At 42.8% G+C, this 15,833-nt stretch overlaps 1 protein-coding gene across 15 annotated transcripts in view; it reads left to right on the forward strand.

Annotated features, from left to right (window-relative positions):
• WDFY3 (WD repeat and FYVE domain containing 3) overlaps positions 1-14,008 on the forward strand; it is a 277,574-nt gene extending 263,566 nt beyond the window's left edge. For all 15 annotated transcript variants that reach the window (XM_086704669.1, XM_086704671.1, XM_086704668.1 and 12 more), the window contains 6 exons: positions 1,744-1,926; positions 3,077-3,173; positions 5,718-6,041; positions 6,583-6,694; positions 7,088-7,285; positions 10,670-14,008. In XM_086704669.1, the coding sequence (XP_086560795.1) occupies positions 1,744-1,926; positions 3,077-3,173; positions 5,718-6,041; positions 6,583-6,694; positions 7,088-7,285; positions 10,670-10,793 (1,038 nt within the window). In that variant the 3' untranslated portion in view covers positions 10,794-14,008. The remainder of the gene's footprint in view (positions 1-1,743; positions 1,927-3,076; positions 3,174-5,717; positions 6,042-6,582; positions 6,695-7,087; positions 7,286-10,669) is intronic.
• Positions 14,009-15,833: the final 1,825 nt, after the last annotated feature.

Genomic DNA, 15,833 nt, shown 5'->3' on the forward strand with positions numbered 1-15,833 from the left:
ATACAGAGAATTTTATTTATAGTCCGTTGTTAGCCAAGCAAGTATACACCCAATGGATTGCAGTAGTTGCTGCACAGACCACAGATGTGTTTGATTTTTTTCCTTTTACGGTGCTTTCGTAACCTCTTAGTAATGCATAAAAAGATTTCTGTTTCTCTTCTGTTTTTGAAGCCAGTATCAAGTCTGCTTTACTTCAGTCTGCATTTTGGGCGTAAGTGACCTTGCAACTGCCCTTCTTCTTATGCTTAGCCCTCATAGCCACAGGATTTGCTCTAATGCTCTCTAATTGAGGCACCCTGGAGTACGACAAGAGAGTCTTGCCTGCTGCAGAATGGTGCGGCAGCCTCTGGTCTCTTGCAGAGACTGAGGCCGTTAATTAAAGCACAGCTGCTGACGCTCATTGTCAGAGGTGGTTCAGTGGCTGAATCGGGTAGACACAGCAATGCTTGGCGAAGTATTCACTTTTCTTTGGGTTTTGCTTCTGCCGTCTTGGTAGAAGAAGAGCAGCAGGAGGAAAAGAACAGCAGCAAGACCAGCACAGAGGGTGGTTTGGGAAGGCCCCAGGCCTCCTCACCGTGCCACCCTTGGCTCCCCCTTCCCTTTTTTCTTGAGTCGATGCTGCTGTTCAGCTTCCAGTTTCTCCCTGCTTTGGATGACCATCTTCCTATTTCTGTAGGTCCTCGTGTACCTGCTGGTTGTACTGAAATTCACCAGGTCAGTTCTAACGTCAGTGCCTGGCATTGTGACATCTAAGCTGTCTTAGGGATAAGAGAGGCAGCATGGTGTGGTGCATAAGTTTCAGGGCCAAAAAGGGCTGGATTCAAATCTTTATCCTGTGATGTTAGGCAAGTAAATCACTTAAGCTCTTTGCACTTGACTTTGATCCCCCTACAGCAAGACTAGTAAGAGCTGACTCACAGGTTGTTGAAAGGCTGCAGTGAAATGTCCTCTACACTAACTGACACACAGTAGGTGCTTCAGGAAGTATCTTTAATCCCTTTAGCAGTACTGGGTTATATTCTCATCAGATTGGGTACAGCCCAGCTGGTACAGTTTAAGGGAAAAGCTTGTTCATTTCTGTCTTTGGGACCTACAAAAACCTGAGTTTTAACAGCTTAGGGACTCTAAGGGTTTATTCAGTTTGCCAAGAAATGACCTGTGTTCTAATTTCCTTTTTTTCCCTCATCCCCTCCCCCATTCATTTATTCATAATAAGATGAATACAAATTATAAAATAGGATGTTACAATGTTACTAATCTTTCATCTTTATTTATTGAAGAGGGAGATCTGCTTCTCTCTAGACTGAAAGATTTCTCTTCTACCTGGTCGTTTTGGCGATTGGATTCATTTTGTAAAATTAAGCGGAGGTGGATTCCTGCCTCTGGGGGAAAGGTATACATAGATTTTGTAAAGGACAGGAGGCAGCAGACAAGTGCATCAACTCCTCAGGCTCCAGGCAGCTTTCCTGTGGAGCGAGCCAGGACTCTGCAGTGCGCTGGGGCGTGAGCTGAGAGTGTGGCAGGGCTCCTACCTTTGCCTCCATGTGAGATCGCCTCGACTGCAGCAGCCCCTACACCATGAATTCTTTAAGAGGCTGCTCAGCGAGCACAGAAATTCCCCAGTCACCCATCAAAGAACTAAAAGGTTTTTTGAGAGCTAGGCCGAAGATTTACTTTGCTTCTGAACCCAGAATGTGATGTGCAGGGAGCAAAGAGAGTGAAGAGGCTGTTTTACGTTCTCAGGGGGACATCGTGTCCTGCGCTGGCACGTATATCCACGTGTGGAGCATCAACGGGAACCCTATCGTGAGTGTGAACACGTTCACAGGCAGGAGCCAGCAGATTGTCTGCTGCTGCGTGTCGGAGATGAACGAGTGGGATACACAGAACGTCATAGTAACGGGACACTCAGATGGCGTGGTCCGGGTAAGTCCTCTGTGAGGAAACACACTAGCTATTTGCTGCCCCGGTTTACCTGAAGCTTGTGAAGCTGTCCATGGTGGAAAGACCCCCTGAACAGGTTGTAGTATCATTGAGCAAACTCTCAGACTCAAGCCTCAGCCTCTGTGTTCTCTGATGCAGGGAACGTCAGTGACTTGGCCCCTTTCCTTCCCATTGAGTCAATCTGTTAGTGCTCCTAACCCCTGGATGGACGGCTTGACCCAACGTCGCTTGAACAGGGTTTCCCTGTCACCGTGGATCACTAAATGTAAATTGCAAAAGTATTGGCTTTTGGGCCTCTCAGATGGCTTCTTAGGGAAAACAGGAACTATTTCTTCTCTGCAGAGAATCACAGAGCTGGAAAGTGCTTTCAGAGGACTCCCATTGTCCAAAACCTGTCTAGAGTTCTGGATGATTTTGCCTGAATCCTAGTTTATCCTTTTCGAAGGTTTCTTTGTATGGGACTTCTGCAGAAAATCTAATCCACGGAGTATTTACTTTTACAGTCTTTTCAAATGCTTGGGTTGTTCTGTCTCAGGAGATTTTCCTTTGTGCCTCTTTTCTTTAATTGTGCTCTTTGTAAAAGCACAGGGCGGCTGATTGCTGCCCTGTAGTCACAGTCACAGGCTTAGAAAAACGAGGCTCCCAGTCCCCGCCACACCACACCCTGCGCCTCAGACGACAGGCATGCCCCGACATACGCTGTCTCCGTGGCAGTGTTTCACATGACTCCATTCATGAGGCCTTATGGAAAAGCTCCGTGGCCAGATACACTTGGGGATCCTGCTTAGTGCATGCCTTCTTGGAGACCTAGACCATATATTGGTGTGTGTGCAAGGCTCTCCGAGGTTTTTGTAGGAAATAAAATGTGCTTAGTTGAACCATGTTTTTCCAACTTACTTGACCACAGTCCTTTTCCCTCTGCCACGAAACACCCATTAACATCTCATGGAACCCAGTTCTGGAAGCACCGTGTGTACACAGTCCTCTCCCACATTTTTCAAGATAGAGGGAAATTTAATTATACATAATAATAGAAGATATCCGCTTAACCCCAAGAGCTCATCTTCATCCAATAACATGTAAATTGTTCCCTTAAGCTGCTTAACTTTTTTATTCTCATACTTAAATTCAGTTTTGGCGAATGGAATTTTTGCAAGTTCCTGAAACACCAGCTCCTGAGCCTGTTGAAGTCCTAGAAATGCAGGAAGACTGTCCAGAAGCACAAATAGGTATTCAGTCCTTTTTAATTATTTGATAGTTTTCGTATTTTTTTAAGTCACTCTGCATAAATTTACATTGAACAACATGAACAGTAGCCTGAGGCTGGTGGGGCATTGCTGCCCGAAGCACGACTGCCCCCTAGCGTGTGAAGTCGGAGGGCAGGCGTGCAAACGTTCCTCCAGTTCACTGGTCAGTACTTGGTGTGCTGGTGTCTGTAGTTGGCTTCCTCATCCCATAATAAATATGGTTGCTAGCTTCCCAGAGTACCAAAGGCTTGGACTTTCAGCTCTGAAAATACAAAACAGATCTGGGGGACATAGTGGTGGACAAGTCAGATGGCCCTCAGTCCCAGACCTGTTTTATCCATTGCCTGTCAGGCTCAGTGTGGATGTCAGGGTGGCATCGTGTTGGCAAAGTATTCATGGAGGCACACCAGAATCCCCACTCTTCAGCCCTGCTGAAGAAGGGCTTTTATTCAGACTGAAGCCTGGCACTCTGTACTCTTATTATCTGTGATTTGTGAAACACTTGAAAATTTTCCAAAGGAAGATAGAAATGATTGGAAACAGTGCCGTGAACCCAGGCTGAGATCCGCTTAGGGTTGCTCCATTCCAGAGAGGTTACCCTCCTTTGATTTAGAACGATTGGTTCAAGAGACGTCCTGGAAAGGAGCAGGATTTTAACTTTGACCTTCAGGTTGTCTCCCCGTGATTAATTTTTTGTACGCTGGGAGTTCAGCATGCGTTTGATGAAATGAAGGGGTTACTAAGGGGAAAGTCTTATCAGAAAGGCATAAATCACTTCCCTTTGTGAGCCGAAAATAGTTTCTACTTTCATTGCCAGAAAACACATGATCCAGTGGACAGGGCATTTATGATTGTATTACCTTAAAGCATGTAAATTTCTACCTAGTCCATTGAAGCGCCATTAAAAAGGTTTTCTGGGTGTTTGGGGGCATAAAAATTCAGTTCAATCCAGTAAGTATTTGGGGTTACCTGTTGTGTGTAGACGCCGGGTTAAGCAGTCCAAGGAAAAGTGGGTCCTTTCCTTTAACAAAGGTTTTAAGTGAGAAAATGAGATGAAGAAGTGAGGTAGAAGGAGGAGGTCTACCTCAGGAAGGAGAAGGTCAAGGTGAAGAAGGAGGTCACATTCAGGAAGGAGAGATACTTCTATCTTCTATGTCTTTGTTTTTAGAGATTCATACTGTGGATAGAGTTTGATAGCATGGCAGAGGGAAGAGCTGCCCACAGGGAAGGATTGACTTGCAACAACTTGGGAGTGGCATGGCCTGAGAGCAGTTATCTGGGCAAAAGGGAAGGCAAGCCAGTGTTGCACTGGAAATCAAAGTCATTTCGAAGACTGCTTGTCAAAGAAGACCTTAAAGCTCATAGTTATAAGCCTTTGCAATGAAAAACAAATCACCCAACTTAGCCAACTAGACTACCAGTGTCAGTACAAGGGAGGCAAACTGTCTTGCCAAAAAAAATATGTATAGTGGGCTGGTGCTGCACATTTGTTCTTGCGCTCCTTTTTTTATAACTCTATATTTTTATTTCTTACAAATTTTCCCTCCAGCAGACTCTATCGCAAGAGAGTAGGGAGTTGGGTTGAGGAAATGCATAACACTGGAAAGAAGGAAAAAACCCACAAAATCTTGGATTAAAGCTTTCGTCAATAATTGATTCATCTAGATTTTCATTTATACTGACTGCTATATGGAAGGAACTGTGCTTGGGGCCCCTTCCCGCAAGCTGGCCACTGTCTTAGAGAAAGATTATCCAAAAATAATAGTCTGGGGTGAGAATTCAAAGACAAGAGGCATATAGCTGTTCAAGGAATCCACAGGTAACATTGAGAAGCACTTAGATTGGGAAGAGGTGTCTCACAGGGCCAGGGCACACGCGGATTAGCCATGAGGAGGAGTAGGGCTGCTTGGAGAGTGGAGTTCTTGCTGCCCAGCCGAACCTTGCTGGGGAGTGTGTGGCAGGCATTGAGAAATTCACAGAGTCAGGTTTTGGCCAGATTGGTAAAGAATGATTGTCAAGCTAAGAATTTTAGCCAAAGCATTCTTTTGGACTCAGAAATTCTACCTTTTTTTTTTCTTTTGCTATATTGAATCTAGCTGAAAATTCTGGGAATTATTTCCTTTTATTCTTTTCATTCATTCATTCATTCATTCATTTATTCATTCATTCATTCATTCATTCATTCATTTATTTATTTATTTATTTATTTATTTTTGAGAGCGAGAGATAGCAGGGGAGGGGCGAGAGAGGGAGAGAGAAAGAATCCCAAGCAGGCTCCCCTGGCATGGGGCTTAATCTCATGACTGTGAGATCACGACCTGAGCCGAGATCAGGAGACACACGCTGAACCCACTGAGCCACCCAGGTGCCCCTTCTTTTCTTGTTAAACTTACCTGAAAATATCTTGTGTATTATGTCTTAACTGGTCGAGGAAAAATACCAGTGGGACAAAGCTGGATCTGACCACAACGTGTGTGTGTGCGCGTGTGTGTGTATGTTTTCTAATTCTCCCAATGCATTACCCAGGGCAGGAAGCCCAGGACGAGGACAGCAGTGATTCAGAAGCAGAGGAGCAGAGCGCCAGCCAGGATCCCAAGGACACGCCTAGCCAGCCCAGCAGCACCAGCCACCGGCCCCGGGCAGCCTCCTGCAGAGCAACAGCCGTCTGGTGCACTGACAGTGGCTCCGATGACTCCAGGCGCTGGTCTGACCAGCTCAGTCTGGATGAGAAGGATGGCTTCATATTTGTGAACTATTCAGAGGGCCAGGCCAGAGCCCATCTGCAGGGGCCCCTTAACCACCCTCACTCCAATCCCATTGAAGTGCGGAATTACAGCAGATTGAAGCCTGGTAAATTGAAGTCTGGTGTCTGTTTCTTGCTCTTTGTGGGGGGTGTGCAGGTTGGTGGAGTGAGGCAGTGGACTCTGGCTGTCCCTGCGCCTGTCCCTGTGACTTCAGCCACCCAGAGACAGCCCTTTAAGTTTCTTATGTGAAATGGACTTTGAGATTCTATTTACTATATGTTGGGCATTTCTTAAAGAACACCTGACGCCAAAAATTTCATTCATTCACAAACCATAAAAGCTTTTGAAAATGGTCAAGTTACTCATTACAGATAAATAAATAAAACCGTATTTGCGGGTTTTGCCTGTTACAAGCTTTGCCTGTTAGAGCTCAGGTCCTCTGTTGGAGAAATTCGATCTTCTTGCATTGAAGATCTGCTCATCTCTGCATTTATCTTTTCGAATGAGGTCTTCTCTGAGCTGGCCCATTATCAGTGTTAAGCTAGAGTGCTTCACCTTCAAGTTGACGCAGCAGCTACTGGGAAGTGGGACCGTATGTTGTAGCACCCTGACTTCAGTGGGTCATGTCTTGCACTTGTGCACTCCAGGGTACCGGTGGGAACGTCAGCTGGTGTTCAGGAGTAAGCTAACTATGCACACGGCCTTTGATCGGAAGGACAACGCACACCCGGCAGAGATCACCGCCCTGGGCGTCTCCAAGTAAGTGCCATTCCCTTCCAGCCGCTCCTCCCCACTGAGTCATTTGCTTAGCCCAGGCCCAGACATCCCAGACCAGTCTGTGGGGAAAAGAGATTTCGTTTGCAGTAGCAGATGTTGCTTAAACAGATGAACCAGAAGAAGAAACCTGCCAGCGTGTGGATTTTAAAATCTGTTCTTGGAGGTTACGGCAAGTTTGATCCAGAGAGTTGAGAAGAAAGTGCACATTTGGGGCTCAGTTCTGTTTTTGTCTCTTCATACACGCAGCCCCCACCCCAGCACACACATCCACGGAAAACTGGAGAACCTCAAGAGTGACGGAAAGAGCTTTTCAGTCGCATGGCTGTGCTGAGGCCTTCCCTGAGGTGACTCCGTGTCGTGTCGTGTCTCCTGTAGGGATCACAGCAGGATCCTCGTTGGCGATAGTCGAGGCCGAGTGTTCAGCTGGTCTGTGAGTGACCAGCCAGGCCGTTCTGCTGCTGACCACTGGGTGAAGGATGAAGGAGGTGACAGCTGTTCGGGCTGCTCCGTGCGGTTCTCTCTCACAGAAAGACGGCACCATTGCAGGAACTGCGGCCAGCTCTTCTGCCAGAAGTAAGATGAGATGTTAATTATGCCCTGCATGGAGCTTCTCTGATTTGCTCCAGGGTCCCTACCCCACAGTGTTGTGTCAGCCTAAACCAGCCTTCACTTTCTCATTTTTTTTTTTTTTTATCACATTTGTGAAGTATTTCTGTCATATTGAAAAATAGGGAGGGGCACCTTGGTGGCTCAGCCGATTCAGCATCCAACTCTTGATTTCAGCTCAGGTTATGATCTCACGGTTTGTGAGTTGGAGCCCCACGTCAGGCTCTGCAGTATCAGTGCAGAGCCTGCTTGGGATTCATTCATTCATTCATTCATTCATTCATTCTCTCTCTCAAAATAAACATTTAAAAAATATGGAAATAATCATTACAAATACGTGGTCCCCCATGACTCAGAATAGAAGGTGCTACTCTTCCATCAGATTTGCATATAAAACATTATGGATGTTCACTCTTACCAATCACACTTCTCCGTGTCTTATACTTTGAGCGCATGTTGTCTCCATAAAAACCACCATGTGTTTTCCGTTTTACATAAATACAGCATACTCTCTGTACCTTCCCTAAACTTCCCTTTTCTTACTCAACATTGTTTTTGAAGTCACTCATGTAAATAACTATTCTAATATTTTCATTTTAATTGTTGTCCTAGATTTTTTTGTATGGACATACAGAGTTTATCTACTTCCCTTTTGATGGGCCCTTATGGGAACTTTTCCTTTTACCCATACTCTGAACGGCGCTGCAGCTCACATCTGTGTAAATGCCCTCTTTATGTGCGGTGGAGTTTCCATAGAGGAGGTACCCCAGGACAGAATGACAGATTGTACACGCGCTCTTGAGCTGCGCTAGGTCTTGCCACATGTCACGCACTCTCCAGGACCGCAGTGCTGGTTGACGCCACCTCAGGCAGGATATGCGGGCTCTCCCAGGTTTCACCCACGCCTGCAGTTGCCATACATTTTCCCTTTTGCCAGGCCAGTAGCCAGCAGAGCTTGGTGGTTTCCACTTGCAGTGCTACTGAAGTGGACCCTTTTTTCATATGCTTACAGGGCGTTGGCACTTCCTCTCGGCTGATGTGGCCCATCGTCCTTTTAGGTTTGCTTGGGTGTTTTTCCCCCCCCCACTTGAGTTCTTTAGATGTGCTGGGCTCTTTGTCTTTCATTACATCTTGCAGATACCTTCCGCCAGTCTGTGATGTACGTTTTCACTTTATATACGTTTTTTCTTTCACATAAGGGTTTTGTTTTGTTTTTTTAATGCTTATTTATTTTTGAGAGACAGAACACTAGCGGGAGAGGGGCAGAGAGAGAAGAAAACACAGAATCCGAAGCAGGCTCCAGGCTCTGAGCTGTTAGCACACAGCCCGATACGGGGCCCGACCTCACGAACCGTGAAATCGTGACCTAAACTGAAGTCAGAAGCTTAACTGACTGGGCCACCCAGGGAGCGTCTCATAAGTTTTAATTTTGTTGTAATCACATTTATTACTTTTTGTGATTTTTCCTTTTTTTGTGGCTTAAGAAAGCTTTCCCTGTCTTGAAACCATAAAGACAGCCTTGGTTATTTTCTTCTAAAAGTTTTGGGGTTTTGTTTTTCATGCTTAGGGTTTTAGATCCAAATACATTTGGAATATACTTGGAGGTATGGCGTGTAGTGGGGATCTTTCTCATCTCCAGTTGTCCCCCCATAGTTGATTTGGATGCCATTTCTGGGGTCCCATCTATGGGGTCCCATCTATGCATGTACAGTCCCATCTATGCATGCACTGGGGTCCCATCTATGCATGTACAGTTCTCACTTTACATGACAGAAAAGGGAAAGGATCCTGTAGGCAGAAGTCTCTAAGGCTTACATTGTTTTACTGTAGAAATACTTTCACAGAAACCACGGACTGGATAATTGTTTTTGAGCCAGTTATTGAAAAGGCGGTGGTCTTTGGGTTTACACTGACCAAATGCTCACTGGGTTACTGTCCATTCTGTCATCTCAGGCAAGTTACTAACCCTCTCTGAGCATATTTTTCATCTGTAAAAATGTGGATAATTCTACCTCTCCTCGTAGAGGTGTTGAGAGAATTCAGTGAAATCACGTGCATGAGTTTTACGAAACACCAAGTGTGGAGTCTGGCAATACAGGTGTTCAGTAAAAGGTGTAATTATAGCTTTTTTTTTTTTTGTTTTGGTTTGGTTTTTTTGTTTTTATTTTCCAAATTAATACCTTAAACCTTTTTCTTGGGAAGTCTGATTCAAGATCAAGTAGCCACAATGTCGGTGCCAGCCATTATGCCTTATGGGACTTTCTATGAGATTGGCAGAGGATTCTGTCTTGTGGTTCTGTGCTTTGAGAAGCACACTCTATAAAACCTAGTAATCTAGGAATTTGTGGTAGTCAACACCCCATTTGTACACTGGCACACATTGTTCTTTGAAGTGTTTAATTTTCAAAATATTGTTTAAAGGTAGTTAGTTCTTTAAATTTTCCATTGCTATCAGATGTTAGATGGAGGTTTTATTTGAACAACCAGCTAACAGTGATTGATTATGATAGAGCAGGCATGGAAGGAAGAGCTGTCTGGGCGGGGCCTAGCGCTTCTGAGTGTCTCCTCAAAGTCCAAGAACAGCCCTTTAAACTCCTAACGCTGGTGGCACTTCAGTTATTCCCTGGACACCTTTACTGGTAGATTAATGGATGAAATACAATTCTCTATTTCAGTCTTGTGAAAAGGCAAGCTGAAAGTGATTAAATGCCACATCCAAGGTCATACCCTGCTTTATTCCAGGAATAGGAATACTTTTTAAAGAATTTGAACACCTCGTAAGTAGAGTCTTCTTCAAGGAATTCTGTCAGGATAAACAGAAAATGAGAACAATTGGACTAGACAGAAAAGCCAAACTACTGTTCAAGAAATGACTGAGGAGTGGATCACGGGGTGTTTAAAAGCCCAAAGGAACTTGATAGTGACGTAAGAGTCTTTTAAAACGAGTAGTAAATCTTCTGCCACGAGAAAAAAGGCAAGCTCCAAGTAAAGACACGGGCTTCCCTCCCAAGTTCATAGGGCGTGAGAACCAGTCACACAGGAAGAATGGCCTCACAGCTGGTTAGACCCCTTGGCTTCACCCTGTAGGAAAATCTTAACTTTAAAAAAAAAAAAAGGAAATTCTCTCCAGTCAAGCATATAGCTTTTCTTGGTTCAATATTACTTTTCTTCATAGATGGAAACAAATAATATGGCAGGTTGTTTTGGTCCTAGGTCAACCACACGACACAAACCAGTAGGTCTTTGGCTTTATAGCACAGGCTTTCTGTTCAATTCTTAAGTTTGTATTTCTCAATGCCATGATCAACCACGGAGAGTACCTGTAACTACTTGATTTTGCCTTTCCCTTAGGTGCAGTCGGTTTCAGTCAGAAATCAAACGCTTGAAAATCTCATCCCCGGTGCGCGTGTGTCAGAACTGTTACTACAATTTACAGCATGAGAGGGGTTCAGAGGATGGGCCTCGGAATTGTTGAAGATTCAACAAGCCGATTGCAGACCGCGGTCCATAGACCCCCTTCCCGATTCCTGGCACGGCTCACAGCTCAGAAGGCATCAGAACAGTCTCCATTTATGCCTCTCTTCATGCCACGTGTTTGAAGCGTTGAATTCAAAGGGATCAGTGAACAAGCGGGTGTAGAGTGCAGTAATGGGGCAGACACTGTTCGGGTGAACAGCACAAGAAGAACAGAAGGTGGTTCCTAGGAGCGACTCTTCCAATATCCGATTCTCCCTGTTACCAGTAGCTGTCTCCAAGAGAAAATCCTCGCATATTAACTGTCTTTTCTTGCGTCTCATTTTTATAGATCTACTCATCCTTATTTGGAAAAACCACCACCAACAACAAAAAAAAAGGCTTTTAGAAAATGGTTGTAAATCTGACTTCTTTGCAAGTAACTGTGTATATTGTAAATAGGTATAAAGGCCTTTTTTTCTAAATAAGGACTTAACTGTCTGTAACATGAGACTTCAAACTAAACCACTAACTCAGTGAACTACTTACTTACGGTTTGTCTGACATCTCTCACAAATTAATTATAAATGTTTTTTAAATCCTCAAAGACATTATCTGTGGTCTTTTTTCCCTTCTTTCAAACCCAGCCTCTGTGCCCGATGTCCTTTCTTTCAAGTTGCCCACAGTATCTCCACTTAAACTAGGCTAGTAACCAAAATAATGTGGACCTTCTTTAGGAAACAGTGTGGGAGAATAAGAGTCCTGCCATGAGATAGCCTGGAAATAGCTGGGCATCTTGCACCTGGCCGTGTGCCACCTCAGTGTTGTTCCAGTGTCCTAAGGCCCCTTGTAAACTTCTGTCCGGACTGCTGTGTGGCCATAGCGTAACTTCGTAGCATTGCATAGCGGTCGGTGGTCACGTGATTGATGCAATGCAGGAAACAGCCCTGCCTCAACTAATGGAAATATTTTTGCATGTAACCCAAATTAGCTTCTCTTGCATAGAACATAATAAGTATGTGTCTTTGGTGACACTAATGTTCTACTATAGCTTATTTTCAAAAAAGGGTAAAACATGAAAAAAGTGTACAGAATTAACGTATAAACCTTGTTGTAAAACTGGATCATGTCAGAACTGCTTATAATTAACCTTTACCATTTAATGCCATCTACCTGAAAACAGTGAGATTTATACTGTATCAATGTCTATTTTTTTGTTTTTGCTATGAATATAATTACAGTATTTTAATATTTAGTTATTTAATTTGTTCTACTAGTTGGATACAGAACACACAAATCCAGGGAGACTAAAGCTGGTTGGGGCTAAGCGAGAAGTTTAGTTTACAGACAAAAAGGCTTTGGTGGTGGGATTTTTTTAAATGTGTGTTATGTACATATATATATGTGTATATATATATAAAACAAATGAAACAACTAATCTAGATTTTAACATTTTCAGATATTTAGTGATAATATTATGAACAATTCTAAAAGCCCTGTGATTTGAAAAAAAATGTAGAAGTATTTATGGCCCAAGCAAGGAAGGACAGACCTTCACATGCTCATGGAGGTATCATACAAAGGACAGTGGCTCTGGCTTTCCCAACTTTTCATCTTTAGGCCCTGGTGACAGGCACACTTATGCACTAAAATGCACATATATGCACATGCATTCAAAAATAGGCATTGGTACAATAGTAACCTTGTACCTAATGGGCTGAAACCAGCTTAAGAACAAATTTGTTCTTCCTGATAACTAGGTCTCCAAGAGAAAATATAAAGGCTGCTTTAGTGCCTTATGCTTACTAAATTTAAACCTTTATTTACCTAGGTTTGAGCCTACAGTCTATTTATGATTACATATCAAAATCGATTAATACACTTCCATTTCTAAAAGTTCAAATACACTTGTTAATAAAAGGATTATCGGCATTAATACTTTCACTTGAAGAAAAGTTGTGTTGTTTTCCTTCCTGTCTTACTCCCCTCCCCCACACCCCTCCCTGCCCACCATCTTACTTCAATTCTAATAAATAACGCTGGATGTTTAACAGTGGCAGGAATTGTGCCATCACGTAACCGTGGGCTTCGCCCCTGTCCGGCCCTATAGATGAGTTGTAGCAGTGTTATTCTACACTTTTTAAAAGAAGCGTCCTCCTCGTGTCTATGAACCGTGTTTACCCCAAACCCAATGGCAGAGGTGTTCTTTAAAGACTTGAATATATGAATGTGTGTATGTAGTTACTTAAAGGTTATTCCTCTATGTAATATGAAGTTATATGGGATGAACACTTTTAAACTTTCCGACACAACTTCCATAACTAGAAGGTGGAAACCAAAACCCTCATGATAGTATTTCCTCTGGCAGCTGGTGCTGTGGGCAACTGTTTTATTCGGTGGACTTTCTTTTCTTTTTGCTTTCTAATGCAGAACTCACAAACCACTCACACATGCAAGTACACTCACATACATCAACTAATCGTTTCTCTGGATGTCTTTCTGTGTTCCATGTAAATTTGTTTACCGACGCATATTCTCAGCATGTACATCCACTTTTGTGTGGCCTGTATTCTTTGAGAGTACCTCACAGGGCCCTGCCTGATCGTTGTAGCTCATTTGTTCATTCATCCATATATCCATCCACCCATTTATTCTAATGTCTGTGTATAGTGTGCAACTGTAATGTCATGCTTCTGAAGAGGAAAATAGCTGCCCATAGCAGCCATCCGTCTGGATAATAGCAAAACCCTCTAGATAAGTTATTTTGCACTTTCTTATGTATAAAGTTGGTAGAAACTTATTTTTGCTTTGTATCATTTAAATACATTTTGTTTTGGTAAATGAACTGTGTATAAACTATTTATGCCGTTAAAACTGTTTTTAGAAAGTATTTTTAATTTCAGCAAGTTTGGTTACTTGTTGCATGACTATTAACACAGCTGACTTTTTGTGTCAGTGCAATGTATATTTTTTTGTCCTGTTATTAACTTGTAAGCCCTAGTAATGGCCAATTATTTGTACAGCAACAGAAGTAAATTGAAGATACTGGCTAAGACTGGATTGATTGTGGACGTTTGTACTATACTGCAGAATCCAATATCTGTTCTTTGGTGGTTATGTAAAAGGCCTGAAGATTTACTATCTAGTGTGCAATCTGTGATAACTGAATGTTCATTGTATATCTGTCTCTGATGCAAAAAGGTAGAGTAACACAATTACAATACATGATTAAATGCAGTAGTCCAGGTACTTTTTTTTTTTCATTTCAAATAAATACCTACTATTTACCACCCAAAGAAAAAAAAGTTGTTTTTAAGCCAGTTTATTCAGGGAAGGAAAAACAAAACAGAAGGCAAATAAGTCCCTCAACTTTGTATAGTTCTTTTCTAGTTGTGAATCTATCTTTCAGAAGCTCCTGCTTACAGAAATGCTTGTTGTGAGGGTCTGGTTCAAGCTCTGGTTTGATCCGTCCTTAAATGCTTTCTGCATTGAGCTTCCCAATTGTGCTGACTTCCTGGGGCTGATGAGTGTGTGTGGATGGCCGCAGAGAGAGGCAAGTGACTTCTGGAGACACGCCTACAAACTTGAATGGACCCAGGGACAAAGTCTGCATCATGTAGTTTTGGCTCTTTTTTACTGAGCCTTATTCTGTCTCCATCACATTAGGAAAAGTAAGCAACAGTAAATCATCTGTCTCCTCTCCCTACCATATTCGTATCAGGAATATTTTGGTATCCTGCCCTTTTTCTAGAAGCACAGCATCTACTGTCATAAGCTAGTCTTTACATTTCTGTCTTCAAGGACTCACAAATCCATTCCTTTGGCCACTGGCTTACTTAGTTTTAAAACTGCATTCCCAATAAAGAAGACTATAGAAAACACTTTTTAAATGTATATAGGCTACGTTAGCAACTTTATGTTTCCTCTTTCTGAAGATAACTAACAAAATCCCAGTTCAACTGAAGCTTGAACAGCAGTGTCCCAAACTTGAGGATATAGTGCCTATTACAAATGCCACCTCAGTGCAACTCCTTTTAGAGGCAAAGCTATCGGAAGGCCGAGAACTTCTAAGACAACAGCCGCTTAGAGAAAACAGGGTAGTTACCATTTCTTTAATGCAATATTCCTAGTTCTAGTGACCTCAAGAAGATGAGCAGTGCTGAAATTCTTCGGGGCTTAAAGAACAAACGTGCAAATGATCACTAAGTCCCGCATCTGCTGTTTGCCTCTCCTCTGATAAAATTACATCTGCACCCCTCATTTTAGCCTGTTTGGAGCATCGAAGAGGAACCAGGCCAACAGAATAGGTCTAGCGTTGGCTTAGTCTTTTTTGCTTTATCGCTGTTCTCATCTTCCCCACCCATTGCAAAGCTCTTTTTTATTTATTGTTCCTTTTGACTTTTGCTAGAAATGGCACCAAGCCGAGCTACCACACTGAGAGCCAGCCTGGTGTTTTGGAGAGCCTGGAGGTAGGAGTGGAGAGTTGGAGGCTGCAGTGGTTCCCCAGCCTGTGAACTTGAGAAGCCCCTGTTGAAGTGCCCTCAGTGCATCAGGTTTTCCTGTGTCCATGGCTACCTGTGAGGAGGGAGGGGTCAAGATAGTGCTTCCTCAACTTTACGGTTGTAGGGCATTTTGATCCTTAAAAACCATCAAGGACCCTAACGTTTCTGTTTATGTGGTTTGCATCAATCAATAGTATTGTATTAGAAATCAAAACAGATTTTAAAAATATATGTATTAATTCATTTATAAGTAATGATAATAAAAGTAATAAAAATGATAAAAAGTAATAAAATATAATGATAAAACCATTATATATTTCAATGGCGGGGGGGGAACCTAAACCAAAAAAAAAAAAATTTTAGTGAAGAGTGGAACTGTTTATTACAATTAGCAAATTTCTTTAATGTCTGGCTTACTTAAACACAGGTGGATTCTCAAATCTGCGTCTACATTCAATCTTGTGATACTTCATTTTGGTTGAAGCATATGAGGAAAATCCAGCCTCACACAGGTATGTGGAGAAGGGGGATTCTTTTTTTTTTTTTTTTTTTTCAACGTT

Source organism: Puma concolor, chromosome B1, assembly GCF_028749965.1.
Source record: "Puma concolor isolate L17-30 chromosome B1, mPumCon1.1.hap2, whole genome shotgun sequence".
Taxonomy (NCBI): Eukaryota; Metazoa; Chordata; class Mammalia; order Carnivora; family Felidae; genus Puma; species Puma concolor.